This window comes from Crotalus tigris, unplaced genomic scaffold, assembly GCF_016545835.1.
Source record: "Crotalus tigris isolate CLP2741 ecotype Arizona unplaced genomic scaffold, ASM1654583v1 scf7180000020347.5012614909:4044961, whole genome shotgun sequence".
Taxonomy (NCBI): Eukaryota; Metazoa; Chordata; class Lepidosauria; order Squamata; family Viperidae; genus Crotalus; species Crotalus tigris.
Window position 1 is genome coordinate 204,955 of NW_024097978.1, and position 14,168 is coordinate 219,122.

At 40.9% G+C, this 14,168-nt stretch overlaps 1 protein-coding gene across 10 annotated transcripts in view; it reads right to left on the reverse strand.

Moving 5' to 3' along the window:
- PHC1 (polyhomeotic homolog 1) overlaps positions 1-14,168 on the reverse strand; it is a 155,943-nt gene that overhangs the window by 59,231 nt on the left and 82,544 nt on the right. For all 10 annotated transcript variants that reach the window (XM_039366533.1, XM_039366534.1, XM_039366532.1 and 7 more), the window contains 4 exons: positions 7,546-7,754; positions 2,748-2,862; positions 2,232-2,340; positions 1,942-2,089 (listed from right to left, as the gene is read on the reverse strand). In XM_039366533.1, coding sequence (XP_039222467.1) covers positions 1,942-2,089; positions 2,232-2,340; positions 2,748-2,862; positions 7,546-7,754 — 581 coding nt within the window. The remainder of the gene's footprint in view (positions 1-1,941; positions 2,090-2,231; positions 2,341-2,747; positions 2,863-7,545; positions 7,755-14,168) is intronic.

Consider the following 14,168-nt stretch of genomic DNA (forward strand, 5'->3'; position numbering starts at 1 on the left):
CCTCTCCAGAAGGAGAGACAGAGAAGAAAGATAGAAGAGAGAGAAGAGAAAGAGAGATGAGAGAGAGAGAGAAGAGAGAGAAGACAGAGGAGAGAGAGAGAAGGGGGGGAGAGAAGAGAGGGAGAGAAGAGAAAGAGGGAAAGGAAAGATAGAGGGGAGGAAAGAAAGAGAGGAAAGAGGGGGAGAGGAAAGAATGAGAGAGAGGGAAAGGAAAGAGGGAGAGGAAAGAGAAAGAGAGAGAGGAAAGAGAGGGAGAGAGAGGAAAGAAAGAGGGAAAGGAAAGAGAGAGAAAGAGGTAGGAAAGAGAGGAAAGAGAGAAAGAAGGAGAGGAAAAAGAAAGAGAGAGGAAAGAGAGGGAAAGGAAAGAGGGAGAGAGGAAAGAGAGGGAGAGGAGAGAGACATCATTTTAGATGTCAAATGGGTTTTGCTGCTCCCAGTGTTTTGTTTTGGGTGGAAAACGGGTCCAAATGGCTCTTCGAGTATTTTGGGTTGCTTACCCCTGGTATAGGTTCTCCTGCTTGAGCAGGGTGCTGGACTAGAAGACCTCCAAGGTTCTGTTCTGTTCTGTTCTATTCTATTCTTTCTCCAGGTGGACCTCTCATTTTTCTAGAGGGGCGGCATGTCAGAACCGTATATTCTCAAATTCCCATATATCGTCCTTTTTTGGGTTCTGCCATTCTCCTGGCAGGGGAGTCACGGGGACCCTTGCAGTACTGGGAGGGGGATACTGTCTCTGCTTTGATCTATCTACTTTGATGTGCTCACTTTAGGGTGTGATTGGAACGTGCCTCCAGGCCATCTGCCTTATCTCTGAGCAGAGGGAGGAAGCTGTGAAGACCTAACAACCTTGAGAAGAGACACCTTATCAGTTCATTCCCACAGCGAAGTGACACCTATGGATTGGCCCATCTGTAGGACAGTTGGGATGGAATTTCGATTGCTCCTTTAACCTATTGATTCAGGTGGGATAGCTTTCCTGCTATCTGTACCTGCCAATAAAAGTTCCTGTTGAAATGGCATGTATTTCAAGAGTTCTGCTTTCTTGGTAGGAGGAGGGAGGCAGGTCCTTACAGGGGGTATGATTTAGAACCTATAATACTGACAACGAATTACACAGATTATATTCACTGTAGCAGCAGGTCGTTTTGTCAGTTTTGCTTATCCCTGATGGAGATTAAGGTTGTCAGGAAAAAAAATATTTGCAAAATAATTGCTTTATAACAGAAACTGTAATAAAGAGGTTAACATGTTCATTTTGACATTGCATTATACCCCATTACATTTCTATTCTTTCAAAATATCCTCAGAGACTTCATCCATGAATTTTGGGACTGTTTTTAATGCTTCTAAATTTAATTTTTCAGCCATTGGACATATTTTATGAACAGTTAGTCCAATTCAAATACTTTGAGAATTATATATCATATTTTAAAAACTGAGCATGTTGTGAACACTCTCTTACCTTCATATGGTTTGCCTACTCACAAGATGTTTATGATATGGAATCACAAAATATGCACTAGGTACAATGCAAACTGCTATATTCTATGTTACCCTTTCTTGTTGGCCCTAGGCTACAATTACCATCTTATTTGGCAAACTAGGTCTAGAAGATTCCCTGTCTTTCCTGTCCTTCAGGTAGCTGGGCACACTGTTGTTGTGCAGGGAAATAAGGTGGTAAGCAAACCTGATAGCTTCTCTTCATTTCTCACAGCAACTAAAGCAAAGTTTCTGAGAAAAAGTGGAAGACAGAGCCATTTCCACCGTGCCATAAACTTCATTAAGCTCCGTCCTCACACCACATGGTCCCAATCTTGATTCATTTCTAGATGTCCCTGTTTGAAAATGCCTCCCAGGACCATGGCAGAAAAACAGACAAGCACACATTAATTCTACCTATCCTAAACATGGTAGAAAAAAGGAATAGTTCTATATCCTCACCTGGTGACGCTTGCCCTGGATTTTGGCTCGAGCAATCTCAGAGCTGTTGCGCCGGGGTCCACGTCGATGACGAGCATAGTTTGCTTCTTGGAGCTCTTTTATTTTTTTCCTTTGCAGACGTAGTTGGTGGCTGCAGCTCACATTATACCTATTATGACCAGACATAAATACGAATTTTTGTTAGTTAGAAATAAAATAAAGCTTCTTTTCTATTAGGATCTAGGTATTCACACTCTAAATTACTTGTTTAGGAGTCATAAATTTCAAGAAGAAGATCCAATTTTCACTACCTCTTTGCACATGTTACAGAACAGAACCTCTTGGAACCACGGAACTGACTGGCAGGGCCATATTTGCCACAGAACTCACATTTCAGCAAGTTTCCTTTCTTGTCTTGATCTGAGGAAAAGAGAGATACTAATTTGTTAATTAGCAAAAACAGGATATAAACCTAAAATCTATTTGAAAAAAAATTGTACTGTTCCACAGAAAGAATACACTAAAAATTTATTTAAAGCATGACTCTCTCCCTTTAAAAAGTCTCAAAACCTCATAGTTTTTATATTGGGTAAACATTAAACCTTGACACTGAATGTAATGCTAACAGTCTGGGTAATTCTTCAAGGAAGACCACATCAATTCCTAAGAATGTGAATTGGCACTCAGCCTCTTTTTGCTTTTAAAAAAAATAGAAAAATGGACAAAATATTTGAAAAGTATTTACCAGTAGTAGAAGGAAAATATCTCACCATAACCATGATGCAAGATTTCTTTCTATCTACTCTTAGTTCTCAGCAAACACTTACCAACTGCTAAGCTTTCGTCTCCAGGAGAGTTGCTGGGTTGGTTGTCAGGCTGCCTAGAAGGAGTAGCCCCTTGAAGAGGCTTTTCAAAGTCTTTAAGGAACTGAGAGTAGCCCACCTGCATTCAAGAGAAGAGGGAGAAAAAACTTGCATTAGCTTCATCAACAGCATTTACCTTTTACACACCTCATTAGAGCCTTTAGAATTACTGCATTTTTTCCCTCTGGCTTTGATAACATCAGCTTAGTCCATAGGTAGCTCATTCTGGCAGGTACAGAAGAGCAAGGAAGAATATATTGCTTGGTTATGTTACATTGTCCCAATTTTTTTTAAAAAATGTTTGCTTTAATTGATTTGAGTACAAAAACAAAAAGAAAAGGAAATATAATACAATTTTAGAACAGGAAATAGGATAAAGAATGCACATATATAAACATTCTATATAAACATTTCAATGAATGGTAGCTGGATTTCATTATAATCGTTCATTATAATCTATGTCAATAAATACTCATAACGTTAACTTTGAAGACCACTAAGGAGCTGAGGGCCATATTTCTTTGCAATGCTAAAGAATACATCTTTTTGCTATTAATAGGAAACAAAAATTCTACTTTCTATATTCAGATGTCTGCCTCTATGCAGTAGAAATATAGTTCAAAAGAATCTGAACATATCAAATCTTGTCTCATAAGTTCTTACATGTAGTAACTACCTCAATGGAACAATTACAGGACAAGGAAGAAATATGTATTTATATGTATTTGTGTGTGTGTATGTGTGTGTGTGTATATGTATGTATGTATATATGTATGTATGTATGTATAAATAGGAGATGTATTTATAAGAGATGTGGTGGCGCAGTGATTAGAATACAGTATTGCAGGCTAACTCTGCTCACTGCCAGGAGTTCAATCCTGACCAGCTCAAGGTTGACTCAGCCTTCCATCCTTCCGAGGTAGATAAAATGAGATCCAGATTGTTGGGGACAATATGCTGACTCTGGAAATCACTTAGAGCAGGGCTTTTCAACCTTTTTACCCATTGTACCACTTTTAGAATATGGCAATATCCGAGTACCACCAGTCACCTAACAAGATGTCAAAACTCGATAACCAAAAAAAAAAAAGGGGGGGGTGATAAAATACAGATAGTCCTTGACTTACAACAGTTCGCTTAGTGACTGTTCAAAGTTACAACGGCACTGAAAAAAGTGCCTTATGACCATTTTTCACACTTATGATTGTTGCAGCATCCCCAGGGTCTTGTGATTTACATTCAGATGTTTGGCAACTGATTCATAGTTATGACGGTCACAGTGTCCCAGGGTCACGTGATCCCCTTGGGCGAACTTCTGACAAGCGAAGTCCATGGGGGACGCCAGATTCACTTAACAACCGTGTTACTAATTTAACAACTGCAGTGATTCACTTAACAAATGTGGCAAGAAAAGTCATAAAATGGGACAAAACTCATTTAACAAATTTCTCACTTAGCAACATAAATTTTGGGCTCAATTGTGATTGTAGGTTGAGGACTATCTGTACACCCACTTACCACACTTTTAATGGGAAACTTGTGCCTGTTTCTCTGACATTAATCTTTGCACTATTCTATCCCCTTCTCTCCTTCTGGTTGACTCAAAGAAGCTGATAGGTAATTGCAGGGGCTTTGGAGGGGGGGGGGTGCGGCTTCTGCACTTTAAGTGAGGGCATGGGGGGCATGTTGGGGTGCTAATTGGCTATCCCCCCAAAGATACCTAACTTTAAAACAACTCTTGGGTGACAACAGTTACTCAGCACGAGGGGCTCAGGAGAAAGAGATGCCGGCAATGTTAACTCCCAAACTCAGAAACAGCTACAAGCAGGGGAGGTGGGGGGGGGGGTTAAAGAAAGGAAATTAAACCTATTGACAAGGAGCATAGTAATCCTACTCCTACTCCGCAGAGGGCAGATTTCCATTATCCCCAGCCCGGTAGGGGTCTTCCTGCCCCACCACTGCAGACAAAGGGAGGCTCCAATGAAAAGGAGGAGGAAGAGGGTTTAAGTTTAGCAACTGGAGTGGGGATCCCCCCCAAAAAACGTGCTTCGTAGGTAACCATCCAGCATGACAGAAGTGACCAAAACCTGCTGCAACCATCCAGCAGATGGGGGGGGGGAATAAAAAACAAACAGCCCACCCCGCCCTGCCAATTCTCAACAGAAATGCTCACGACAACAAAAACCTTGGACAGGGGAAGAGCGCAGGCAGGTGGCATCTTGCTTGGCTGGTGGCTTGGGGGGGGGGGAGGGGACAGCTTCACACACACCCCACAAAAGCTGCCCTCTCACAAAAGCAGGATGAAAACTCCAAAAAACAACCAGGAAAAAAGGTTAAAACAGAAGAGTGTCTCTTCTGAACAAGAAAAAAAAAAATCACATCCGCATCCAGTTCTTGGGGTTGGAGTGGGAGATTTTTATTTTTTGCCTTGTTTTGCTCTTTTAAAAAGACTGCCCGCCTGAACACCAGAAGCTGCACACCATCACCGTTCACCTGCTGCGCCCCCCTAGACCCAAATCCCTTCTTTCCCTTCTGTTAGAAGTAAGGTCTTCATCCTGGTTCATCCAAGCCGGGAATAAATAAGCAAACATGGTGATTGCTTTGGGAAGAAGGTTGCAGTTTATTGCAGAAAGATGGTTCTTCAGGAAAGTGCAGAGGAGAGAGAAGGGCAGAGAGCACAGAGCGAGATTGAGCACATGGGCAGTAGGTTTTATACCCCCCCTAGCCTTTTGTTTGGAATAGTTTCCTGTTCCTGTGGCATGAACCTTGAGACTGTTTCTGAGTGTTTGTCTAGGCCTTGATATCTGTGGTTTAATTCTGTTATCATATCCTGCTTCCCAGGTGATGGGGCTGACTCCTAGAGTTTGGGTGGGGTATGCAGATCTTCTCTTTTGTCTTCTTGATTGCTCTGGCTCCAACTTTCTGATGGTTTTACATTTGCATTTGTATAGGGCTAAAGTCTTGCTTGGGGCAGAGAGATAGATTTGGGGCCAAGTTTGGTTTTAAAAAGTCCTTTTGAGGAAAAATATATTTTTCTGCCCTTTTTAATATTTCCTTCTGGGCTAACTTTCATCACTTCCTTTGAAACAACCCCCCCCCCATCCTCCCATTCCTGCCTTCTGGATTACAATGAAAGAAAGCCAAGTTTTTTCTTTTGTGGTCTTTACATATTTAAATTGCTAGAAGGTAGTGGGAAAGCAAGCCATCACGAGACACTCTTCTGTTTTAACCTTTCCCCCCCCCCCCGTCGTTTTTTGGAGTTTTCATCCTGATTTCGTGAGAGGGCAGCGTTTGGGGATTTGAAGCTGCCCCCTTCCATCCCAAACCACAGCCGAGGAAGACACCAGCCTGCCCACCTGGCCACGTTCTTCCTCCTGTCCTAGGTTTTTGTTGTTGTTAGCATTTCTGTTGAGGATTGGCAGTGAGGGTATGTGTGTTTCATTTTTATTCCCCTCCCTGTCTGCTGGGTGGGTGCACCAGGTTTTGGTCATTTCTGTTGTGTTGGAAGGTTACCCATGAAGCATGTTTGTTTTTTGGGGGGGAATCCCCACTCCGGTTACTAAGTTTGCTTAAATCCTCTTCCTCCACCTCCTCTTCACCGGAGCCCCTCTTTGTTTGCAACGGTGCAGCAGGAAGACTCCTGCCAGGCTAGGGATGATGGGGATCTGCCCTCTGCAGAGTAGGGGCAGGGCTCCAAATAGGCACTTCTTCTGGGCTCATCAGTGCCAAACTCCATCTGATTGGCATTTCTTCTGGGCTCAGCAAACACACCAGGACCAGCGCCGAACTCCAGCTGATTGGCACTTCTTCAGGGCTCAGCAGAAGCGCCAGGATCAGCACTGATCCTGGTGCTTCTGCTGAGCCCTGACAGTCCTGAAGAAGTGCCAATCAACTGGAAAGCGGCACTGATCCTGGCACTTCCGCTGAGCCCTGAAGCGCCGATCAGCTGGAGCCCGGCGCTGATCCTAGCGTTTCTGCTGAGCCCTGACAGCCCTCAAGCTCCAGCCTTGTGCGGTGCTGCCGCCAGTTCAGCTCATTCCCCTCCCTTGCTACTTTTCTAGGATGGTCGCGTACCACCTGCCAGGTGCCAATGTACCACAGGTGGTACACGTACCACCGGTTGAAAAGCCCTGACTTAGGGAGTACTATAAAGTACTATGAAACAGTATATAAGTCTAAGTGCTATTGCTATAAGAACTATTAATCTCATTGCAACCCCAATAGCATGACAATTTATATATTATAAATGTATTATATTTATGTAGTCTTTTCTATATAAATGCAAAGTCCAACAAATCTGAAATATTTTTTGGCATTGAATAAGACATAATTTAAGATTTACTGAAATTTTTGGTACTGATATTAAAACTACTCCCATGCCCTAATCTAATTCTTTTTTCCATTCAGCTTTTTAAGTTTTATATCAAATTAATTCACCACAACAGGATTTTATAGAGGGCAATTATAATGGATTGGGGGGGTCATAAGATTTAATGTTTGTAGTTGATTATGTTTATTAGGCTAAAATGTCACAGGTCCAAACTGGAACATTAATAGATGTTGTCACTGTAAATACTGCCATTGAGCTGCACTAACAAATAATACTTGTCCCATAATGCAAAAAATAATAAGCATTCATCATTTTCATCTACTCATTGTTTCCTATCAAATATTTTCATATATATTTCCCCATAATTCTGAGATTTGTATTAGGATCAACTTAGAATGACAAAAGGGATCAAAATGCTAACAGTCTTCTTACCGGGAAAGGCTCTGCCCCTTCTTGAATGACAAAGCCCTCTATGATATGTGTAAGGATCTGAGGCTTGACAATGGCTTGTGGAGGTTTGGAATCTCCAGTCTGACGTGACAACACAGCCAGTGTAGGAACAGAAGCAATTGTTGGATTTGCAGAGTTGGGGTCACTTGGGGATGCATTTAAAGTACCACTGGTGAAAGAGTCAGACTTCTCTAAAACAGAAACACCATTAACAAACTAAAATTTAAACCTGCTATATATTTAACAAAAAGGATTAGTTTTATAAAATTAAATCCATGTATTTATTGTTAAATATAATTCCGTGTTGGAATTGCATACATTGTTAAACTTTCATATATTTATTTAGTTAGTTATTATATTATTTGATTGATTGAAATAAAAAAAATGAAACATTGAAAAGTATAAAATAAAGCTAAAAACAATAACAGGTGATGTTAATAATAATGGAACCACTTCACTAGTTTGCTGGTCCTCCAGAGTTCTCAGGCATAACCAAGTCTTAAGACCTTTGAAAATTCAGACATGATGGAGTCAGCATGATTGTATTTGTTTATCAGAATTTAACCCCCTTGCAGAATTTGAGATTCAATACCAGTTGGGATGATGTAGCAGGGCAACTACTGCTCATGACAATTTCTTCCTAGGGTATCTCAAGTGTTGTTCCCTACTTCACATGTCAGTTTCTACTCATAGGAAATCACATGCTGATTGAGGACCAGAGAGAACAGCACAATTATGAGCCATGGAGGGGAGAAAATTATATGTGGAAACAAAGCTTGATCCTAAGCATTTCCCAAGATTCAGAGGCTTTACTGTATTTCTTGATATAGCATCATTAAGATTCTATTCATGTACAAATGCCTCAATCCCCAACTAGAAAAAACTTGTGATTACCTCCATAGTTATCTGATGTCTTATATGAATTCACACATATGGGTTTGTGCTTACATACATACCTATTCAAACAAATAGGCACTCACTGTCCTCAATACTGCACTTATCATTTCACTCAGTTTTGTCAGTTCTTTCAGGTAAGCAAAGTCAAGAAACAGACATCAAAGAAATAGGAATAGGAATAGAATAGAATAGAAGCGAGGCTGGAAGGTCTTCTGGAGACCTTCTACTCCAGACCCCTGCTCAAGCAGGAGAACCTACATTATTTCATACAAGTGACTATCTAATCTCTTCTTAAAAACCTCCAGGAATTTTCTCCACAATTTCTGAAGGCAAGCTGTTCCACTGGTTAATTGTCCTCACTGTTAGGAAGTTTCTCCTTAATTCTAGGCTTCTTCTCTCTTTGATCAGTTTCCAACCATTGTTTCTTCTCCTACCTTCTGGTGTTTTAGAGAATAATTTGACCCCCTCTTCTTTGTGGCAGGCCCTCAAATATTGGAATAATACTATCATGTCACCCCTATTTCTCCTTTTCTTTGGACTAGCCAAACCCAACTCCTGCAGCCATTCTTCATGTTTTAGTCTCCAGGCCTTTGATCATTTTAGTTGCTCTTCTCTGAACTTTTTCCAAAGTCTCAACATCTTTTTTGTAGTATGGTGATCAAAACTGATTGCAGTATTACAGGTGTGGTCTTACCAGGATTTTATAAAGTGGTACTAATACTTCACATGATCTTGATTCTATGCCTGTTTATACAGCCCAGGATTGCATTAGCTTTTTTGGCTGCTACTGCACACTGCTGGCTCACATTCAAGTGATCATCCACTAGGACTCCAAGGTCCCTCTCACAGTCACTGTTTTTGACCCAGGTCTTGCCTAATCTGTACTTATATCTTTGATTTTTCTTGCCTAAATGTAAAATCTTGCTTTTCTCCATATTAAAATTCATTTGGTTGGATTGGGCCCATTGTTCAAGTGTGCCAAGATCTTTTTGGAATCTGAGTTTGTCTTTTGGGGTGTTGGCTATTCCTGCCAGTTTAGTGTCATCTGCAAATTTGATGATTTCCTCTTCTATTCCCTCATCTAAATCATTGATGAAGATACTGAAGAGTACTGGGCCTAGGACAGAACCTTATAGTATCCCACTGCTTACTTCTGAGATAATAGCATTACTCCAATATTTGAGAGGCTGCCACAAAGAAGAGGGGGTCAAATTATTCTCCAAAGCACCAGAGGGCAGGACAAGAAACAATGGTTGGAAACTGATCAAAGAGAGAATCAACCTGGAATTAAGGAGAAACTTCCTAACAGTGAGGGCAATTAACCAGTGGAACAGCTTGCCTTCAGAAATCATGAGTGTGCCATCACTGCTTAGAGGACCTCCAAGGTCCCTTCCAGCTATTCTATTCAGTTCTGTCCTATCCATGTGGATGTTGTACTATTGAGGACCACACGTTGAGTATGGTTTGTCAGCCAGCTACAAATCCATCTGGAGGTGATGTTGTCTATTCCACCTTTTTCTACCTTACCAAGCAGTAGATTGTGGTCTACTTTGTTAAATGCTTTACTGAAATCTAAGTATACTATGTCCAGAGCATTTCGTTGGTCTACTAATTTAGTCACTTCATCAAAGAACGAAATAAGATTGGTTTGACATGATCTGTTTTTAACAAACCTGTGCTGGCTACTAGTTGTAACTTTGTTTGCTTCTAGTTGTTCACAGATCTGTTTTTTTATTATCTTTTCCAGGATCTTCCCAGGTATTGATGTTTGACTGATTGATCTATTGTTTCCTAGGTCTGTTTTTTTTCTCTTTCTTGAAAATGGGAACCACATCAGCCCTTTTCCAATCCTCAGTTACTTCCCTGGCACTCCAGGATTTTTTAAAGATACGGTGCAATGATTCTGAGATAACATCTGCCAGCTCCTTCAGAACTCTGGGATGTAATCTGTTGGGTCCTGGTGATTTATATTTGTCAAAGTCGGATAGGTGTTCTCTTACCATTTTCTTATTTTAATTTTTGTTTCTAATTTGTCTTTTACAGTAGTTTTTTTAACATGTTGGCCTATGATTTCTTTTTGTGTGAAGACTGATGCAAAGAATGAGTTAAGCAGCTCTGCTTTCCCCCTACTGCCTGTTACTTCCTTGCCATATTCTCTGTTTAGTGGACCTACAGTTTCCTTGTCTTTTTCTTGTTATTAATATGTTGAAAGAAACATTTTTATTATCCTTTATTTCTGTTGCAAGTGTTTGTTCATTTTGAGACTTTGCTTGTTCCTTGAGACTCCTTGTTCCTTCCTATTTAGTTTAGTAACTTCTCTCCCCATGATCTGATACTGCTTCCTACACTGCCACCATCTTGGCAAATACTAAAACTGTACTTAGCCTATAACAAAATCTTGAAAACCTGACTGTGTTTCCCCTTCCTTTCCTCTTATACCAATAAGACTCAAAACAGGGCAATGTTATCTGGTATTCCTGGATAATGTTCATGGTTTACTAATGGTTGCTTCATATTTTCTATTTCTGTGTATTTTATATATTCTGAAGGGCCTAACAGCATCCTGAAATCAAAGTGAACTCAAGTGGTGAAATGTGTGAATTTAGATGCTCACCCAGTTATTAGTAAATACACAATTCTTTACTGTTTTTTACTTACAAACTGGTAAGTAATATCTAGCTACCTGGATTCAAAGGGGAAAGATTATTTAGAATGTGTCTGTACATTATACCTGTCAGGTCTCCTTTAAGTCATCTTTTTTCCCAAGATCAAGTAGCTCAGATGCACAAGTCCCGAAAAAAATGTGGAATACCAATGCTACAAAATTACATGACCATGCATGCTTAGATCACTTTTTTGCACTGTCTGGATTGATGCACAACCCAATTAAAAAAACAAGCTAACTTTATTTGGGGTTGGGCATGGAGTAATGACAATACTAATGGATAGGTCAGCTTTGCCAAACTCCACAACCTGATGAGGTGAAGATCCAAATGTCAGATGAAACTGGAAAGTTGAATCTATACCTGTTATTGTGAAATAGGATGCAAGTAGTTGACTAAATCATAACATGGCGTGATTAAAGCTACAGGTACTCCTTGACTTACAACAGTGTTTAGTGAACGTTCAAAGTTGTAACAACACTGAAAAAAATGATTTATGACTGCTTTTCACACGACCCTTGTAATATCCCCATGGTTACATGATCAAAATTCAGATGTTTGGCAACTGATTCATATTTATAACAGTTGCAGTGTTCCGGGATCACATGATCCCCTTTTGCAATCTTCTGACAAGCAAGATCAATGGGGAAGTCAGATTCATTTAACAACTGTGTTACTAACTTAACAACTGCAGTGATTCACTTAACAACTATGATGAGAAAGGTTGTAAAATGGAGCAAAATTCATTTTACAACTATCTCACTTAAGCAACAGAAATTTTGGATTCAATTGTGGTCATAAGTTGAGAACTACCTGAACCACCCAGTTTGCAAGATTCTGGGTAAAAACGAGACTGTCTTTCCAAAGTCCAGAGCAGGAGACAAACAAATGCTGGTTTTCCCACTAATTGACAGTATAAAAAAGTTAGACCACCACCAGAGACACTGTATGTGCTTGAGCCTTTCCAAGATGATTTGGGAATCTGAGAAAAATGCAAAGAGAATTAAGTACTTTTTCAACTAAAAGGAGAGATAAAAGAAATACTGTGTTTATATGGTAGGTTCAAAAAGTCCAACCAAACCCAGAATTCATGAGATGCCTTACTCATATAATAGACATCCAAAAAGATGTCTTCCATTTCAAAGGGCAGGCAATTATAGCTTCAAAGTTTTTATACCAAAATGGGTAAAACCAATGACAAACTCAAAGATAGAGAAAAGGATAACAGGCTGAGTTTTACAAAAAATTTCAAAACTCTCAACTGGATGCAACAATTCAAAACTGAAGATATCACAGCAAAGTGCACCTTTAAAGAATAAAATGAAAGCTGTTTGATTTGAGCCACAAAAGAAAATCTAAAATGTGAGAAACTTGGGCAACACAAAGGAATAACTTTGTGAGCAAATAGAAGAAATGAGATTTATTTCATTTTGCACTCTGCAAAATTTGAGGGTTGTCACATCAATAGAGCACATATTGAGTGTAGGTCAGACTGAACAGGAAAGTGGACACTGTTTATACCCAAATGGAAGAAAAGTATGCTTAAGAAGGCTAAAACTAAAACTTCATTAGAATGCAACAGGACTTTCCTGAAGAATCTTGCTCTTTTCTTAACAAACAAAGGAAATGTCACAAACACGTAAGAAAATTTCAGGATCACAGATCTGTGACTGACATTCCCTTCCTAGTTAGTGACTGAAGAATTCACATAATTGACGTTCAATGTCTAGGAATTCAAGAATGTTGTCCCAAACTATTTCATGAACATTGTATAACTGGCTATGCTCCTTTCTCATAATTGAAACTGAAGCAAAAGTGACATTAGTTTAAACAAGCTATTACAAAATTGTTCATAATCACCCAAATAATATGTTCTCTAAGCAAGCTGTTTGAATGCCTACAAACTCTTGTAGATAGCAGATAGCACAGCTTTTCCTCCCTATCTACTGGGCATGAGAATCTGCCTCTTGGTGTAAGAGATGCAGATGATCATCACAGTAGACCAGAAGTCCCCAACCTTTTGAGTGCCAGGGACAGGTTCTGTGGAGAGAGGTTTTTCAGTGGACCAGAAGATGTGTGGTTTTGTGTGCTGCCTGCATCCCATGGATGGGGCTTTGCTTGTTTGTGCGGACTGGTTGCTGGCATGCCACAGCTCGGTACAACGCTCCTTCTCTAGCACAGGAGATGAAGAATCCACCAATGGGACATACCAAAGCCTACTGTCCCTGTGGGAGGGGAGCAGGCCGGTCCGGTATGACACCTCGAGGTACGACCTGTTGGAGAACTCTCCTGCTGAAAGAGGCCTCCACCGAGGAGAACCTGTCCAGTTTATAGTGTCATATAAAGAGCAATGGTGAAAACCACGTAGCCGCCCTACAAACGTCCTCAATTGACTCCTGAATGGCCCAAGCCGCTGAAGTAGCTGCACTATGGGTTGAGTGGGCCGTGACATGTCGTGGAACCGGCAATGACTCAGACTGGTACGCCCCCGCAATGCACGCCCTGATCCACTTGCCAATCGTGGAGGAAGATACCTTCCGACCCTTGGAAGAAGGGTGGAAGGAAACGAAGAGGGCCTTGGAATTGCAGAAGGTAGCTGTCTGTGCAACGTAACAACAGAGTGCCCTACGGGGTGTTGTTCCAGAGCATGAGATGGATTAGGGCAGAAATCTGGAAGCACAATTTCCTGAGCCCTGTGGAATAGAGAGTTCACCTTAGGGACAAAGGTAGGGTCTAAACGAAGGACCACTCGGTCCCGGAGAAACATGCATAAGTTATCCCTGGTGGAAAATGCCGCTAACTCAGATATCCGCCGTGCGGAAGTGATTGCCACCAGGAAGGCGACCTTGTGAGATACGTGTCGCAGATCACACGTTCTGAGAGGCTCAAAGGGTGGCCTGGTGAGTGCCTGAAGAACCCGTGGCAGTTCCCAAGAGGGATACCTATGCACCACAGGGGGCTTCGTGTTTGTGGCACCCTTGATAAACGAGCAAATCAATGGGTGTTGACCAAGGGATACTGTGGTGTCACACGTAAGTAGAGTGG